General features: G+C 40.8%; 1 protein-coding gene across 1 annotated transcript in view; it reads right to left on the reverse strand.

The window, feature by feature from the left end:
- Positions 1–432: 432 nt before the first annotated feature.
- Positions 433–19,108, reverse strand: part of LOC104160547 (testis-expressed sequence 10 protein homolog) — a 19,445-nt gene continuing 769 nt past the window's right edge. Inside the window, exons 2-6 of the mRNA XM_009698688.1 lie at positions 18,395–18,528; positions 6,034–6,114; positions 3,135–3,316; positions 1,917–2,127; positions 433–669 (exon numbers count right to left, since the gene is read on the reverse strand). Of these exons, the coding sequence (XP_009696990.1) occupies positions 556–669; positions 1,917–2,127; positions 3,135–3,316; positions 6,034–6,114 (588 nt within the window). The 5' untranslated portion in view covers positions 18,395–18,528 and the 3' untranslated portion in view covers positions 433–555. The remainder of the gene's footprint in view (positions 670–1,916; positions 2,128–3,134; positions 3,317–6,033; positions 6,115–18,394; positions 18,529–19,108) is intronic.

The raw sequence follows: 19,108 nt of genomic DNA on the forward strand, positions 1-19,108 counted from the left end.
TTTTTTTTCCATATTAAGAACTATTTTTATACATGCAGAAAAAGAGTTTGTACAGAAAGCAAGAAAAGATGGGACCTATTCTAGAAGAAAACTTGTTCTTATTATAGCTTCGGAGCTGCCAGCGTACAGTATTTACCTTGCACAAAGTATTTAAAAATATGAACTCAGTAAAAATAAAAAATGTTACTCTAGTTTCAAAGTATAGTGTTTTCTATTTTTTTTTTGAGTTGGTATTGCATAATTCTAACCTTCTTATAATATGATGCTTCAAAATAATAAGATGATGGGAGTCAATATAAGTCTGTTTCTCTGCAAGTACTTAAGCTTCCAGGAGACTGGATTTTCTCTTAACACCCCCCACTGTGGTCACCACATCTACTCAAACAACTTCCAGTAACATCTACTCGCTCGAAAAGAAAGGCAACCGAGGTATGCAGTTCTTTGCAAAATTTTTATTCTGTTTCACTTACAAAAAAATTGACAAGCTTTGTTCCAACATCTTCCATTCAAAACTAAATAGAAGTAAATGCTTTACAATAATGCAGTTTGACCTCTTTAGTAGACTGCGTTCAGAGGGCCAGGTCCCTGGGGGTGAGAGGCAAGGTAGATGTTGAAACAGTAATGGAGGTCTGTTAGCCACTGCTCTTGGACTTCACCACTCTTCAGTGTCTGGAAAGCAAGGGGAAAAAAGGTGAATCTCAACTGCACCCACAGCGCTTGCAAAGCTTCGCTTTCTTTTGACAGTTAACCAGGTGCGCCGTTACAGGTACAAGGTGGCCTCGTTCACCTGCACACAGTGACGTCGTTCTCATTTATACGTTTCAACGTGGGACATCTGTTAAAGCCAAAATCATGAACTGTTACTACTTGGAACACTAAGCCAGCGTAACATTACAAAGCGTGTGAATTACATGAGATGCGATTTCCTTACTCCTAATTATAGTGGCTTGCTTACTTTCCAATTCTGCAATTTCTAGTCAATTAAAATGCAAATGAGCGTGATTCTACTCTACGCAGGAGAGCTCAGTCCCCCAGTCTACAGGAGAACTGCTACCAACAGGCCAACGTAGCCCACGGGCCAGTAACTCACTCTCCTTAGCGTTCCTAAGCAGTTAAAAAAAAGAAAACTCAGCGACAAACACGACCCACCCACACTGGAACATCACACAAACTGGTTGAGGTGTTTTCAACACCAAAGGAAACCGACCTCCTCAGTCGCTGTTGGAGAACAGCATACAATACTCTGACATCTGCTTTCCCCCCCACTGAGGTTGTGTTTCTGGTAGCAGACCTTTTAAAAGCTACTAACGGGATACGTGCGGCTTACTTATTCAAACCTGTGGGACAGAGTAGTTTTGAGGGCAGAGTTTGTGAGAGCTTTGAGTGAATGCAGTTTCAGATTATTTTTTTCTGAAGAGAGAAGCAACTGTCAGTCTCAAAACCACTGGAACGTAGACACATGACTAGAACCGCTGGGTTTTGCAAGATTTGAGAGAGAGTATATTTTGCACCGTACATACTTAAGAGAGCTTGTCCGATTTAATAACATCTTTGTACACCTACATACTCCTGCTCCAATAAATGGGAAAGACTAGTTTCTTATTTTGGGCCAGCTCTCCCTCAGACAGGCCGTGTGGGTAATCCGTTTCCAGTGCATTTCCTTAGGAAGCCAACCAGGGGCCCTGGACCGGGTGCAAGCTACGCGTCAAAACTCTCGTCTCTGCAATGACCACAAGAGTTCAGACAAGTAGCAGCTGCCTACGCGGCCTGGACTTCGAGACAAACAAAAGACAATCATAACTTGTGGTTAGCTAAACATCTGTTCTTCAGCATCTGCAATAATTTTTAAATAAACTTTAAATAAACATGACGTATATATCCTTGTAGTCTCTGGGAAACAAGAAGTTGTTTCATACCATGATGTCCTTGATAATCTGTTGCACCAGAAATTCATTTGTGATCATATGGCTCCTGAGCTGACCGTGTTGCATTAGTAAGCGAAGCAACTGAGCAACGATGGGCAGTTCTTCCCGACAGATCCTGCTCACTTGCAGACTTTGCAGCATCAGTCTCAGTAATCGTGGCAGGAGTGCTAATGCAGAAATACACGATCCCCACAGCATATCCCTAAGAGGAAAAGAAAACAAAAACTGAAATGATCCAGGACACGTATTTCAAGTATGCTTCTGTGAACTCACCTCCCAGCTGTGCGAGGAAACGTGCCTCTCTGGATTCAGTCGCGCCAACTGCCTTCACCACAATTAGTGCCAAAGCAGGAAATTTGTACCAGAAAAGGCTAAACTTGAAAATATTCTAAAATTATGTACAGCACTAGAAAAAAAATGTAAAGTCCTGCCCTGGAGCTACAAATGTTGCTGAAGCTCTTACACAGTGCGATTTCTGCTTTACGCAGCTGGGAAGAGGTTTCTGTTTCAGTCATTGTTCAGGTACGCCTGAATCTTTCGTTAAGACTCGTAAGAAATCAAACAATGGGATCAGCTTTTTGTGATACGCAAGCCATTTAATGCAGTAAGTGAAGGAGGACTCCAGCTTTAAAAACACGTCTTAAATATTAAGTAAGCTTTGAACAACTTTCTTGTATGTGGAACAGAGGAAAAATCTGAAGTTTAAACTGATGAGAGACATTTCTGTTATACAGGAAAATAAACTTACTTAAATCTGGTATCTGTAGCTTTGGGTTTTTTACATCAAATGGATTTGCACTCCATAAAATGATGCCTGAGAAGTTTTGTTAAAGCTGAAATATCGAGTCAGTTAAGAGTACAAGCTTATAAAGCCAAATCCTTTGTACACTGCTTTTCAATGTATCTAATGAAACTGAAGGCTAAAGGTAAAGATTAAGGCATAAATGTCCGCCTTTCTAAAGTCAGGTTGGTTCTGACAACTAACTAGAACCATTTGAGAGGAAACCTTCTTCAGTTATTGTTGTCAATAACTCCAGCTGACTTTGCAGCTGTTTTTCTTAAATCCAAGTACTGTTCTGAAGTGAGTGAGACAGAAGGATAAATTGGGGGGATGGGGGGTGGGGGGTGGAAATCCTTTCATTTTACATCTCTAAATACCTGTGAGTATAAAGGCAGAGACGATTAACATGGTAAAAGCAGCAGCATTACCTTTTCTGTACATGTTCTGCATCCTCTTTGTCTAAAGTCAGCAGAAAGTACAGAAGACTGTAACAACAAGAGGCTAAGAACTTGTGCAGGTTTTCACTTAGGATGCAAGCTTGATCCAAGAGCTTATTTATGGCACATAGAACAGATCCAGCTGTGCTATCGGGTATTACAACCAATCCAACCTGTATTCAAACAAACAAACAAACAAGTTCATCACTTGATACACAAGTTTTTGTGCTGGTATACAAGCGTGTCTGGAGCTGAATAAATCTCTCTCATATCATGACAAATATTACTTTGGTTCTGTTCAAGTTCTACGCACTACCACGTTTTTTCATATCCCTATTTTGCAAAGAAACTGCCACCCGTACCAACAGGTTAAACCAGCAGCTTCATTCCATCCCCTCTAAATAAACGCTCATCTCAAACGCAGGTAAAACACCGGCACTGCTCTGAGAGATGGTTCCGGCACAAACAGCATCTTTGGGACAGAGCAGATCTTTCCTTTGAAGCGTACATCATGGGACAGAGCAGCCCTCCCGTCCCTTGAAATGGCGGTGAGCAGTCACTGAGGTAGAAGGAAACTGGGATTTACTCTCCGGAAAGAAAAGCTTCTACTGGATTGTCATCAGGGTGAGTCTCCTTCGAAATCCAACAGGCTCGACAGGAATGGGAGCATTATGAGGCGACTTACATTAAAGCTAATGGAACATATGGTGGGCCCACAGCTGGGGTGACACTCTTCTGTTGTTAAAATGAGAACATCATCTTGAGTAAGGACTTTATAGGCATGATAAATAAGTTAGAAATAATAATTTTTTGCACAGAGGCAGTGAATTAGAAAGCAGTTTAAATTTTGAAGTGCTATTGAGTAACTACTCTAGATTTTTGTCCTGTAAAGCCGTAAAAAAAAATTCAGGCATTCCTAATGTGGCACCATTTATCTTATTAAAAACCTAATTTAAGGAGTTTTAGAGCAGCCTAATTTGCTCACCTGCAACTACATTGTTTTAAGTTGCCAGAGGCAGTTGCTTCACTTAACAAGGTCAGCTGTTTCTTTTAGAAATGTTAGAAAAGATCAATAAAGTACAAGCTACAGAAATGTGGAATTGTGCTGGGTTTGGCTGGGATACAAGTAAATTTTCTTCACGGTAGCTGGTGTGTTTTGGATTTGTGCTGAACACAGTGTTGATAACCCAGGGATGTTTTCGTTGTCGCTGAGCAGGGCTTACCCAGAGCCAAGGCCTTTTCTGCTCCTCACCCCACCCCACCAGCGAGGGGGCTGGGGGGGCACAAGGAGTTGGGAGGGGACACAGCCGGGACAGCTGACCCCAGTGACCCCAGGGATATCCCATACCATATGGCGTCATGCTCAGCATATACAGCTGGGGGGAGAAGAAGGAGGAACGGGGGGACATTGGGAGCGATGGCGTTTGTCTTCCCAAGTCACCGTTAGGGGTGATGGAGCCCTCTGTGCCTGGAGATGGCTGAACACCGGCCTGCCCATGGGGAGTGGGGAACAGATTCCTTGTTTTGGTTTGTTTGTGTGCACAGCTTGTGCTTTACCTACTAAACTGTCTTTATCTCAACCCACGAGTTTTCTCACTTTCACCTTTCCGACTCTCACCCCCATCCCACCGGGGCTGCGTGGGGCTGAGCTGCCAGCTGGGGTTAAACCACAACAGGAATGTAGTTCATTGGTATGATTACTCATGAGAGGAAAAAGATAAAAAACAACGGGTTCAAACTTTTCAATCCTTCCACGCTAAGACACCAGGGGTATTTCAAGGCCACAAGCGCAGGTCGCTGTCCCAAGCTGACCCTGCACCAGCCAGCTGCAGAGGTAGGAGAAGGACATTCCTGTGTGACAGAAGACAGACTGCAACTGTCACCAAGACCCTGCTGAATACTGCACGAAACTGAGGCACTAAATGATAAAAAAACCCCTAATAATGATGTTCCTGACCAACCACAAATAGGAATAATGATAGCAAGCTAGACTGATGTCTGCATATAAAGAAGCATCCTGAAGATCAAATTAGCCAACAGTGCTGATGAAACGTGCCAGTCAGCCAGTCTGGAAGAGGATGAGAACGCAGACATTTCAATTCATACAAATCCAGTAGATGAAACTGCTCAAACAAGCGCCCATATAGGACGTTGCTTACACGGTGCCTTTCTTCCCTGTTAGGTGTCGTCATCCAGTTAGAGATGTGGGCAGCAGCAGTCTAATCGACTATAAAAATCCACTGAAGTATTTGCTCTCGAAGGGACAGCACAGAAGAACACATAAGCTGATTTAAAAGTTGTGATTTAAGTCAACACCTGCCCCCCCAAAATCCAGCCTACAGTTATAGGTAAGCCAGTCCCTATGGAAGCTCTGGCCTAGTAATTTTTCAGTAGGGCTCCAGAGCGGGAACTGCAGGCAGCTGTTAGACCGCAGAACCACCTCGGCGGGAGGACAGACAGGTCCTCCCTCTCGGCAGGCAGCACCCCAGGTAACGGCAAATTCTGTCCGTTACGATTCTGTTACCCAGCTCTGGCTTTGCCAGCCCCATCCTCAGCTCAGGGAGCGTTCAGAATTAGAAGACGACAGACTAGAAGACTTGTCTAAAGCTGCTAGCAAACAAAACCAAACCAAGAAGCCTTTCATTTACAGTTGTCCTGGCTTGAAAACAAGCTGAACTATTCACAAATCAGCCAAAAAAAAAAAAAAAAATCCATGTAAGTTTGGATACCAACAGTTATATTTTTTTAAAACTCCGCTAATCTTGTTGAAAGTTTTTGCAAGTGCTGAAATTATACATGAAATATACGGAGTAAGTGGACGTGAAGGTTAATGAGACCGTTACAAAATTTATCACAAGGAAGTTAACCTAGAAGACAACACGGTACTTACCAGGTATTTACAGATGCCGGTCTGGAGAATGTCAAAACACTGACTTTGTGAAGGTATAGTGGACAAGCTGTGACAGATCATCTGTTTTAATAAAACAAAGTTATGTTTAAGTACTCTGAATGCAACCAGCAATCAATCAGTGTGTACTCATATTTTGTTGACAGACCTAAACCCAAAGTACCTACAGGGAGACGCAGCAGCTTTGTCTCAAAGTATTGATTCTTTACAGTGTGTAAGAGTAACAGTGTCAACAGAAATTGTTCAATGTTTAAAGAGATGACGGTCGACCCCAGTAGTTTTTTTGGTAGTGGCTTTCTTTGTTTTACCTATGTGATAGAAGTAGAAGGAGAAAAATACTCTACCCAGCTACAGCACCACACCGAGCCTCCACATGCCTCTCCTCAGAGCTGAAGCATTTCAGAAGACAACTTCACAAGTAACTTTATCAACCATGAAACAGAGGAATCGCAGTGAAACAGGACAGAAAAAAAAAAATCATATAACAAAGAAGAAAGTAGCAAATATTCATTTCCAACTTATTTTCCTCTACCCTGCCAAAAACATCATGTTCAAAGACAATACAAAATGTAATACTACAAAGGGAAATCTTGTTTTACAAACTGCCAAAAACTTTCTGGTGCTTATATCATCAGGCACTAGCAAACTGTATTAGCTGTCCAGAGGCATGATGGCTTTAAAAAAGAAGCTTTTTTAAAACAAACAAACATAAAAAAGCAAACAAACAAAAAAAACACACCACAAAAAAACTCACAAAACAAAACTGAAGACTCAGATCTTCATTTTTTAGTAAAAAACACTTGGGTGAGAATGGCCATGGAGGGGCGGGGGGGGAGGAAAGTTGACCAAGACCCCATGAAATGCTCTGTGGGTTCTGGATAAGGACAAAGAAAGCAGAGCTCCAGCAGACCTGCTAGTAAGCTATACGACAGTCCTCGGCAGATGGCTTGAGGAACAGGGAAAGCCTGTTCCTTCCCATCTATTTCAGTAACTTGCCCACTACTCAGAGAGCCTGGCTCAGCTCCCTCCTCACATCCGTGGCGTACCCCACCAGAGTGTCAGCCAGAGCCTCCAGAGAGCAGCGCCCAGAACGCGAGTGCCTGATCAGACCACTGGCAATGGTGACGTCCTGCTAAGGACAAGGAAGATGGAAGAACCAATATATGAGAAATGAAATCTTCTGTTTGCGCTTAAGGGAATCCGAAAGAGAACAGCAAGATCAGATGTTTGAGGGAAGGAAGAATTTAAGTCCCTGAGTTTCACAAATACCCTGACTAAGCAAAAACCATTCCTCTAAGACACCTTGCTGACTGAAGAAAGAGCTAAAGAAAACTTTCACAGAACGAGCCGACTTGAGGGATTAAATTCTGTGATAGCATCCTGGTTTTGAAACGGAAGTTGCATCAGGGCAGGTCAAGACAAGAGATCATGACAAAACAGAAAACATCACCCATGTTGGGTCAAAACCAATACTCCACAACATTTCCAGCTGAAGAGAGACTCCAAGGAAAGGGAAGGTTAGGAAAAGAACCGTTAACTCAAGATCCTCTGGTATGAAAACTCAATCCTAAGTAATGGGGATGCCAGTGGTGGCTTAATGAGAAACGGCCAAGCAGTATCGTTTGTGGTGATATCGAAGTGTGCTCAGCTTTTCTCAAAAAGTCACGCCACACATGCTTTTAGCCCTGCTTAAGCTGGCCAAATTCAGGCGATCCTTAACACATCTGCTTGACGGACATAATACTGTCAGGACACTGCTCACGTTGATCCGTATTATAGGTGTAATTGCGCAAATATTTTGTTTGATTAGTAGGACTAAAGACAATTTTATAGATACTCTTGCACTGAATGCCCTTGTTTTGATACTATACATTTATTTAATAGTGAAATAATATAATTAAAACTGTGTACTCCATCCTAGATACGGTAGTGCTTCCGTATACTGCAATTTGAAAGGGATCAAACATTAAGTACTCTGGAATATTCCCAAGAAATGGGCTCAAAACATCTGCGTATTAACAGTGTCAAGGAATAAAGTCAAGCTGAGACAGAGGTTACTACTGGGGATTGTCATGTCAAGGGCAAACTCTTGACGCCAATCTGACCTCGTATTTTAACGAGTAACGCTTACACAAAAGGTAAAAGCTACATTGATGAAATCTGTCGCCTGACAGCTCAAAGTTGAGCAACCTGCCAAGACAGGAGGATTGGACTAACCTATAGAAAAGATCGCACGGGTTTGATGAATAACAGATACAGAAAAAAGTCAGTGAAACACAAGTGGCGGGTCATGCGCTTGGAGACTAATAAAAACTTCTGCGTGCAGCTAGGAGTTTTAACAGTTGGAAATGAGGAGAAAATTCTGTGCGTTAACAACTGACCACAAAGTGGTTGTGATACAACTGTAAAATGGGCAAATGTCACTTTAGGATGGAAAAATAATCACAATAGAAGCCATCAGACAGAGTACTGATCGTCTCATCAATACTACTCCGTGAGACCCTACTTAGACCATTTCTGACATACCTTGCAAAATAGGAGTCACTCATTTTCAAGAAAGGTAAATTCAAACTGAATGAGCATAGAAAAATTGCACAAAGGACAGAGATCCTGTCTCACAGGCGTCAACGGAAAGACCTGAACCCGCCTAGGCTGGCAAAACTATAGCCGAGAAGGGATATTCTCGTCACTTACAAATCTAACAAAGAGGTGAAAACCGCTGCAGGGAAACAAATATAAGCAAACAACCACAAAAAGTAACAATGATCACAGCTGGCTGGGAATGCAGATGAGATGGAAATTAGGCAAGACGATTATGAAAGGGGCAACGCAGGAGACATTTGTTGCTGCTAAGACAGAGCTTAGGAGGGTTACAAATGCGGTGTGCCATATACTCGTCAGCACATGATGCTACGCACAGAGGCCAACAAATTAAAGACCTTGAAGGCAACTCCACCAGGCCCACCCAGCAAACTAAGGTTTTTCATTATTAATAAAACCATTATTAACATTTCACCCTTAGGACTACATCCCTAGAACAAGCCTAACAGTCCGCTGAGGTTCTCCCTGAGATGACAAGTTGTAGGAGAATTTTGTAACAGATACAATTCACCGACACTCAGATTCTTCCAGAATTGGCAAGGAAAACGGGCATCGTACCATTGAAGAGCAGCATGCTTGCTTAGAAGGGTTGCGGTAAAATGCATTGGCAAGTTGGTTTTTCAGCCTTTTAGGTCTTTCTGACCCTCAAAATAACGCAACCATTCCCTACATCCAGTTTTGTTTTCCTACAATTAAGTGGGAGTGGCGATCCTTTTCAATTCCTTAAATTAAATCCTGCTTGAAATGGCTTTCATAACAAATGCCTGTTATAAAAAGTGAAACTGAAACGTTATTAGACATGGAAATGAAAAGCAAAGAAAACTTAATTATCACATGAAAATTAGTATTTTTCCTGACAATTTATTTTCCTTAGGCAAGGGTTTGCATGATGTTTAATTTCCATAATAAAATGTCACAGCTGATTCATTATTTTACATTTGATTAGCATTTATCACATTTTTGGTGCGTTCATAGATTGGTTTTGGACCAAAGCCAGAGTAGTTTTGTTTCAGAGTATTACTGAAGTGAATACACAGAGAACGAGTGTTTCTGATCGTAGGGTGGGGGTTCTATCTTTTTGAGACAAGTATTTTATAACAGATTTGGTTTGGAGGTTTTGGTGGTTGGGTTTTTCTTCATTTTTAATTTTGTTTGAATGTCCACTTGAATAAATTAAGCCAAAGAAAAGCATTCTCTTAAATACAGAGATTGTCACTGTTAGCATTAGGCAGCAAATACTACAGACCCTATAATCGACTGGCAGTTTTTTCAAACTAACCCTTATTGATCAGACAAGCCCAACTACCCAGGATACTCCTGAGCCACACAACTACAAGAGCAGGTTCCCTACTCATACTTTAGGAAATAGTTACTACACGAGCCTCCTTGTCTGGTATACTTCAACAGTAGCCAGCTAAAATGGGGAGGAGGAGAAGGAAAAAAAAAAAAAAAAGACTGGGAAGGCAGCCCAGGAACCCTCTCTGGGCTTTTTGGAGATCCTGACACCATGGAGATTTTAGTCGAGGCTTCAACTGGATAAATTAAAAGCATTTTTGCTGCTGACAGCGAACCTGACTCTTAATCCAGTCTGAAGCAGGCTTTTCATAGCTGTAATGTATAAACCATCAGTTAATATTAGCTTATCTCTAAGCAGAGGAATAATCCATCAGATTATCCATCCATCAGTAACACATCAGAGGAATCCATCAGTTTAATATTGCTTATCTGTAAGATGCTCTCAGCTCCGAAAGGCAGAGTTGGGATGACCTGAGGAAGCCCAGTCTCAACCCGAGCCCTCATGGCAACAGGAACACGCACAAATGATGAACCAAGAGTAATGTTCTGCTCATTATTTAATCGTTCCCACTCCCTAAATCACTCAATGCTTCCGGTAACACGATAGAATCCTGACTCAAAAAGCCCCCGGGGAAATATTTTACCAGTAACACTTCAGGGAAAATCTGCATATTATTTCAAGCTTAATCATGCTGCTGAGTACTCTCTTTCAAAGAAAAATACTCACCTTCCTCTGAAGACACACACACAAGCGTGAGCACAGAGAGGAACCATGCAAGCAGGAAAGATAATGGATCAAGTATTTTAGCAAGTTACTCTGTGGAGTCGGACGAAAGACACTTCAGACTCCAAGAGAAGTGATTTTATTAAAAAAGTAAGTTGGCACACACCAGACACTATATCCTAATGTGAACTTTAAAAATGTATTTTTCAGTTCACATTGACATCCACCTCAAACATGGGTAACTAAAATGTAACAGGCTGTTCTGCAGTCAATTCCCAAGCCCTTGTGAAATGACTGTTTCGAGCGGGACTCTATCCCGTGTAGCATGTTACTGCAGAGCGTAGAAAACGAGAAGTTTTCAGGTGATGGGGCAGGCAATGAAGCTTGTCGTCTGAAGCTTGGCCAGCTTTCCCCGAAGCACCCTAGCTTATCAGACAGTGTACTCCCTTGACAGGTGCTGCTTCTCTTTCTGAACTAAATTGATTTGACATGGCAATATTAACAGTGCCCTGAGTTGTTGAGAAAGCTGCGTACAACAAGAGATCTTTGTTCATCTGCCTTGGCTAAGCTCACAGGGGCAGATGTGAAAGGTATTCCTGATTCAGTGACTCCAGAAAAAAAAGAAAAACAACAACACAAAAAACCCCCACATGAAACCCTCACACAATCACAATAAAACAAAACAAAAGGAAAAGCCAAAAAGAAGGAATGAAGTCTGCAGGAGAACATTACGTAGATGGGCAACGGGGAAAAAAAAAACTACTATGGGGCTAATTTTACATTCAGAGTAGCAAAACAGGAACACAGAAACTTGTTTCAGAATTAAGAACAGGTATTGTGTCCTGCATCTTGATAGAGTACATATTTCCAAAGACTTAGAAGAATTATGAAACGTAGTTATGAGACATAGCTAATGTCCAATTTTTGGCTCAAACAGCCTAACTGCAGCATACAAACTCCTCTTGAAGCAATGGTGGTGACTGCCTAGCTGCAGGCTCCTTGGCTGTGGCATGCAGTCTGACATTAAATCTGTTATTAAGAGTCAACTAAACCAAGTGAAGTTACCTTTATTTGCCAGTGGACACAAATACAGGAGTGGCAATCACCACTGCTCACCTCCTGTGCAACAAGTTGATCAAGTGTTTAAATCTGGGCACCAGGAAGATTTGGCACCAGGAGGCGGAGAACTATGGGCTACAGACAACCCTACTGTCTCACTAAGTGACAGGCATTTCTGAAAATATTATTTTGGCAGCAAAACCAGGTTTTATGCTCAACAGCTGATGTGCAATCCACGAGCAGACCAGACCTGAAAAACAGCATAGGTCTGGTTCTCTTCTCAGAGCCATTTTTGCTAACAGAATTCAAAGAAAGGACACCACGAAATAGCTTTGCTACCCAAGGAGCTTTTGTTTCATCCTCTTGCAGCCATAACAACCCCTTCTTTCCCAGCTCTGCAGCTTCCTCACAGCTATAAAATGTCACCGCGGCAGATTCCTCCTCCTCGTGGATGCCTCCTTGTCCGACCATGTGCAGGATGGTCAAAGGAACATCTGATGTACAAGTGTCCAAATTCACCTGCCTGCCCCTTCCCTAAACAAAAGGGCTCGAAAACACAGAAAACCATTCACTTGGGAAGCCAGCTCTTGTCCCACAAAGACTGTCTTTTGAGCAAATTTAGTTGAGGTATCACAAGCCAGGATGTGAACGTATAGCATAACGCACAGTAACTGTGGCGTTGTTAATTCACATTAGTTACACGCAGTAACCTGTGAGCTCTCAGCTATAAGATGCAGCAAGATACGCCAGACGTACATGATGCAGGCACAATGGCGCACTGGCCTCAAGATCAAGTTAGGGTTTTTGGGAGTTTGGGTTTTGGTGTTTGGGTTTTATTGGGGGTTTTTTGGTGAGTTTGGATTGGTTTTGGGGGGTGTTTTTGGTGGTGGGGTTTTTTTGGGGGGAGCTGTGTTGGTTTTGTTTTAAGTTCTCAGTCTTACGAAAATTATGAAACAGACCTCTGAAAAAGAGCTTTATTCATTTTAGGAGGTATTACATTTATTTATATACTTTCTCTTTTGCTTCTTTGGAATTTGCATTACTTTTCAAGAAAAAACCATTATTTTAATTTCTAAACATTAAACTTGGATATGATGTAGTTTTACAAAATGCTAACAGGCTTATACAGAATTCTTTTATCCTCCTCAAAGAGGTTAAAAATTACAGCATATTTCTAGTTCAGAAGGGATACTATTTACCCTCAGCTGCTTTTTGTCCCCAGTGTCACTCTAACCTGGAAATTTCAATAAAGACAAGTTGAAATCTTACAGGAATTTCAACTCAAAATCTACGTTTTAAAAATTTAGGGTGTTTTTGTAAGTGTTAATCTCTGTTTGAAGTTAAGCTACAGGGCTGCAACACTGCCTTTTACTTCTCAAGACAAACATCCTTGCAGGACTTTTAATTTACATGCATTGACTTGCTATCTTTATTGATTTGTCATAATTTTTCATAGCATATCAGTGCAGACACAGCCTTCCCAACTCTATTTCACTTGTAAGACTTCTCTGTTTTTGACATGGATTAGTATATTCTATTACATGCATCCCAAGGTTTTTGTATTCAAGACTGCTTTTAAAAGTAGCTGACCTTCCCTAGCGTTTGTTCTTAAACATTTTAAACGTTGAGTATTTTATTTCTTCAAGTCAGCTATGTGCTCAGTATAACTCTAGAATCTCAACTTCCAGCACAACCTTCAAACTATCATTTGTTTTCTCCCTCCAAAATGTTCAAGTGTCACAAACATCAAATATTACAACAGAAATTATCATGTATACACGGTTACCTTGTTAAACTGTTCATTTCTGTTGGCGCCATTTCATTCGATACTGGCAGAGCAATTCAATTACAAGGGAGCAAACAACACTGCTGACAAACACTACAGGCATGGTTAAAATGAGCAAAGACTGAAGCCTCTTCCCCAAGGCTGCAACCCTGGAGCAATTCTGGAGCCCCATCTATTTCAGTTACAGGGGTAGGATTTTAAATAATTGGCTTTAATGAAACAGAAGTAATTTGAAGTAGAAGTTACTCCGGAAAAGGAACCAAGGTTGCCACATTTAACATCTTTTAGACAAAACATGAAGATTAACCTTTACAGTTAAGCAAAATAGCATTTAAAGGGACACTTCACTTAAGCATTGCTCCTTAAGTGAAAGTCACCATTACCTAAAAGCTTCCACAAAAAAAGTAACATGACTTGAGATTTCCACTATACCAATTACCACCTTCTAGACAGAAAAAGTTACAAACAGTATCCATCTCAAAATAGTTTTTATTATAAACCACTTAAAAGCATTAATTCCTATCAGGAGTGCATTTGTTTGGCCTTTTCACCAATTAAGGTTAGCCACGTGCTACCGACTGCACTGGTTATATTAACACTCCAAAAGTCCAAACGGCCATTTGAAAATGCCTCAAGCTATTCTCTTCCTTTACACAACTTGCTCTCTCACCAGAGGCACATCTTTTCTTCTTCCACATCTCTAACACATGTACATTTTACATTAAATTCCCTCTTACAGTTCATTACCATTAGAAACACACACCACTTGCTGCACAGTACAGCTAGCTAGCGACAGAAAGCTGGGACTGCCTTCCTCCTTCCTCTGGATTTGAAAACAAAGTCAAGCAGTGAAAAAGAAAGCCAACAAGCCGTGGCTTCCTACAGATTCATGCCTGGGACCCTTCATCCCTTGCTCTTCCATTTCTTCAGCAACGTAACCCCAGCTGCTCCTGCCTCACAACCCCCCGATATCCCCACAGGCCAAGCGACAGCATCGGCTGAGCCTGGTCCAGAGTGGGGCACGTGCAGGCTGCCCAGCTGGCTGCTGCCAAGCAGGACCCAGAAACAGGGTTATCAACTGCCTCGTCCTAATCTACACTTGTTTTCTCTTCCATCTGCTTATTTTCATAAAACTTCTGGGCAACTAGTATTTGCAACTTTATTCTTTTAGCAGAGAGCTAAAACACAGCCGATCATTTAGACAAAACTAGTGGTGGAAGAGAAGAGGAAGATGGATGGACTAATAAAAAAAGAATCATCTGATCGCTAGTCTCATTTATTCATAGGAAACCAGGCTGTCAAATCCTAATTCCATCAGTTCCTTATTTATTTTCATCCACCATAAAATATTTTTCCATTATGAGGAAACCTTGAATTACAACTACACAATGAGAACTCTTTTAAATTAACAATTCTCAACATAAAGTAGAGGTCTGAATGTTGGCTGCTCTGCAGCCAACGGAGGGCTGTTCTCACTTACTAGGTATTTTAAATGACTACCAATATTTTGCTTAACATTACAGCATCACCATAAACTTCCTTATCCAGCAAGGGAAAGCATGAAAGGTTCGGCATTCAGAAGCTGTGCCACAGTTCTACCAAAGGCATGACTAATTCAAGCTGGGTTTTATTATTTCCTGTAGCACTTCCTTTATTTAAATAAAATAGTTTTCTGTCGCAGCTATTTGTTCTGTCACACAATTTCGATTCTGAAAATGTGTCACACCTTGAACTATGTCCACTTGGAAGAAAGTGGTCTCCAAACCCACCTCCCTCAAACTCACTGCACAAAGAGCCATTGTATCACACTGCCTTTTCAAGACATCCTAGAAGAGCTTCATGACTTTCTGGCAGTCGTCTTCTCCCCAGAGGTTGCAGCTCTGGGTTTTGGGGGGTTTTGTTGCTCTTTCGTTTATTTTCTTTTGAGAGGAGAGTAGCTTGTTCAATACCTGGTGGAAACTACTTGCTCTACAAAAAGTATTCCTGGGCAACTTCTGGCAAATCTTGAACTGAAAGGTTTTTCTCAAGCCAGGATTTTTCTTCCCGCCTCTGCCCTTTTTTTTTTTTTTAAAAAATGGCCCAGCCTCTAAATCCCAAAGTGTTTATGGACTACACTCCCCAGAACGTCTTCTTTACAAATTGAACATGAAATAGAATATGGATGAAGATGATTGATGGAGAATGGTACTCAACAACAAAAAGAGAAAACGCCTAAAACCTCATCAACACAGCACTGTATTAGATATTTAAACACAGAGAAAACAGTCATCTAAAAACCTAACATCTGACTTGTGTTTTTTTTTTTAAGTGGTAACTTCACCATAGTTTTGTTTATACATCACTTACCATATCTACGATTGCATGTGAAAGCAAAACCAGCCAAGTGAAAAATGAATGGAATCCTGTGATTCATAAAGGGAAGTGGTTCCCTTAAAACTGATCTCTTCTCTTTGTAAAATCAAAGAGATTTGGAACACAAACAGTGTATCCCAGACACCACTATTACCAGATCAGCGGCAAGAGGAAAGAATATCTTAATTTTTCTCTAGCAGCAGAGAAAGCTACTGAAGACTTGCCTCTACTTTTCTGTCCACAAATTCCATGGAAAAAGAATAAAAATTCTGGGGGAACACCCTGAACAGCACTGGAATACCACCAGTCTTTCTGCTAAGCATTGAATGGGAACGGTTTAACTTCCACATCATACGTAAGTGTTACAACCTACCAAGTAAAAGATAAAATCTCCCCATACTGGGAATCTCATGATGCTCTAAAAACAAAAATAATAACAAAGAGATTTGTCAATGGTGAAACAAAAGTTCTGTTTTTTCAAGAGGAGAAATTTTCAAAGAATCATGGCATCACTGAATATGGAAGGGAATCTCTCAAGTTCCTCTAGTCCAACACTCCTGCTCAAGTGGGGTCACCTTTTTGCAGAAAGCTAACAGGTTGGTTGAGCCCAATTTGCCCTTCGTAAATCCTTGCTGACCCTTCCCGATCACATCCTAGGTGTATCCAACATAACCTGGTTCACTACAAACTTCCTCTCCACAATTGTGAATGTGCTTAGAGGAAAAGCCTCCAACCTCTTTCTCAAGCTCAGAGTTGTAAGCAGCAGCTCAGAACTCCCTTTGGTTAAGAGTCTACAAAGTGAGGTGGGCCTAGGTGGTCTCATTGCTCTTCATGCAGATTTTTGATGTGTGGGGCTTTTGTTCCTATTCTCTTTCATAACTTAAGTCTCCAGAAAAGCCTTCAGGCTGATACGTAACTGCAGAAGTAGCGCAACACTCCAAAGGACGTCCAAATCCTCCTTCATTACTAACCAAGGATATCCAGTTCTTTGCTTAATGACTGCCATCCACTTCTGAGAACCTGGGAAAGATGCAAGGTGTTCTCTCAAGAAAAGGTACTCTAACAAAAGCAAGTCTCAAGTTTCTGGAAATACCGACTCTCCTTGACGGCATCAAAACACTGAAAAGATCGTGGTAGGAGAAGTAAATCAAACTTGCAACCAGGAATCAAAGGCACAAACAAGCTATCTATAATCAAACTGTCCCTAAGTGAAAATAGTCTATTGTGTAGTTTCTCAACCAACTTTGATAGATTTGTGGAAGAGAAGCAGTAAGAGGAAGGAGAAGACACAATAAGTGGCATTTTCAGAAACAGGTAAAGTATATATAAATCCTTCAGATGCTGGATGGGATTATGCTAACTCTTTGAGAAACAAGTCATCTGTCTGGTGCATTTGCAGGGGAACGCGTCTGTACAGGACAGTTAGACAAAGCATTCTAGTCTTTCAACAATGCAGAAAGGAGTTTTGGTGAGAAAATGCTTCCTTACTGCCCAGAAGAGAAAGAGAGGAACAAATTAGAAAGTTTAGCTGCTTCACGGGCCAACTGCCTGAAGGCAGGACACCTAAGGATGTGTGTCAATCATGGTATCAAAAGACAACTTTGCTTAAAATACTTTTCAATATGTAATAGCACACATTCAATATATGCCTCAGACTGTCATTAGTTTCGGTAGATTATCACTTCAACTTTATGAATTAGAAGAGAAAAAATCTTCTACACTGCTTTCTTGAATCAAAAAGACTGCCACGAAACCCCAGAATAAATCATACAACTAAAAACTTCTGTTACACTCTTCTTTCTGTATTCATGATGGAGATTTCATAAATACTGTCAAATTGGCATGTCATTAAAACATGATTTCACACCTTAAAGTAGTTTCTGGCAAGCTAAGCAATAAAGAGAGTTGAGCCAGAATGAAGACTAATGCACCTGTTTTGAATAAAATCTGGTGGCTCAGGTCCCTTTAGAACCAACAATAAAATTAAGCTTTCAGCTCTACAATCTTACAAGCAGGAACTGAATTCACAGTGAAGTTTCTAATCCCACTAAATTTTGATTAATTAAGCATCAGAAGTTATTCTAAATGATCACCAATGCCAACTTAATATTACTTCCAAGTTAAAAATCTCATTTAATGCAAGTCCTTTTTAATTAGCAGTGGAATTTACTCTCAAAGAAAACTTTTTATAATTAGTATTTTTACAATTAATTTATTTTTGAAAGCTAAAACATATTGCTGGTCTTAATCTTATTAGTGTCTAAGAGTTTTCCACCGAGGCTCCTACCCATTTTTTCCATGAGTATCGTTTTGCATACTACACGTCTGAACATTCACCTTTTAAAGCAGCTTCCTTCAAAATATTATCCGATGGCTGTAGAAAAAACATTGTCTGTTTGACAACTATTCTATTTTTCATGCTTTTTTCAACTCAACTCACAACAAAATTTCGGCATCTCTGGAAAAGGGAGGGAGAGCACTCGGAGTTTGTATGCTGTCATTTAGAATTAGTGTTGATGTATTACCTCTGTCACAGCCCAGTGGTGTAAAAACTGGTCCAGATCAGTTAGGTAAAGACGGACAGGTGAAAGCTGTGTCTGGCTAATGTGTGGTTTTCCTCTGATGCCCTGGAGACTAGTCAGCTCCTGTCTTGAAAACCCTGGAGAAAAAGCAGCAGCACAACAGTATCACAAAACAAGTCAAGCGCTGTTCTACTTCAACAGCATCACTGACAAACACTGTCTTTTAAATTATGTCTGCATAACATTTTTTTGTTAAAAGCTCTTGCTTGGTATTTTAAATTAAGTATATCAAGATACAAATTCTGACTTCTGAAAGAAAACAAAAAATACTTGAAAAATCAACGACGTACTCATTTAAACTACAATGTGGTATAAAAAAAAAACCTGTAAGAGGCCAATGTTATGCTGCTATTGTCAAAGTACGTATCTTTAAAAAATAATAAAACCCCCCAGGTATATGGCAAGATAGTTCACCATGTGTTCACAACAGCTCAGTACCCTTCTAACATAACCTCAGGGTTGAAAAACAAAAAAATAAGAACCTCAAACTATTTGGCTAATTATTTCTAGCCAGGTATTAGATGTTTTAGTAAAGCAAGACTACTGCTCCAAAACAGTCACTTTGGTTTTGCTTTCGTTTTCTCAGTTATGATTACAGCTCTCCCTTCACTGTTGGGGGGGGGAGGGGGGCAAAAAAAAAAAAAAAAAAAAGGATTT

This window comes from Cariama cristata, unplaced genomic scaffold, assembly GCF_000690535.1.
Source record: "Cariama cristata isolate BGI_N322 unplaced genomic scaffold, ASM69053v1 scaffold16004, whole genome shotgun sequence".
Classification (NCBI taxonomy): domain Eukaryota; kingdom Metazoa; phylum Chordata; class Aves; order Cariamiformes; family Cariamidae; genus Cariama; species Cariama cristata.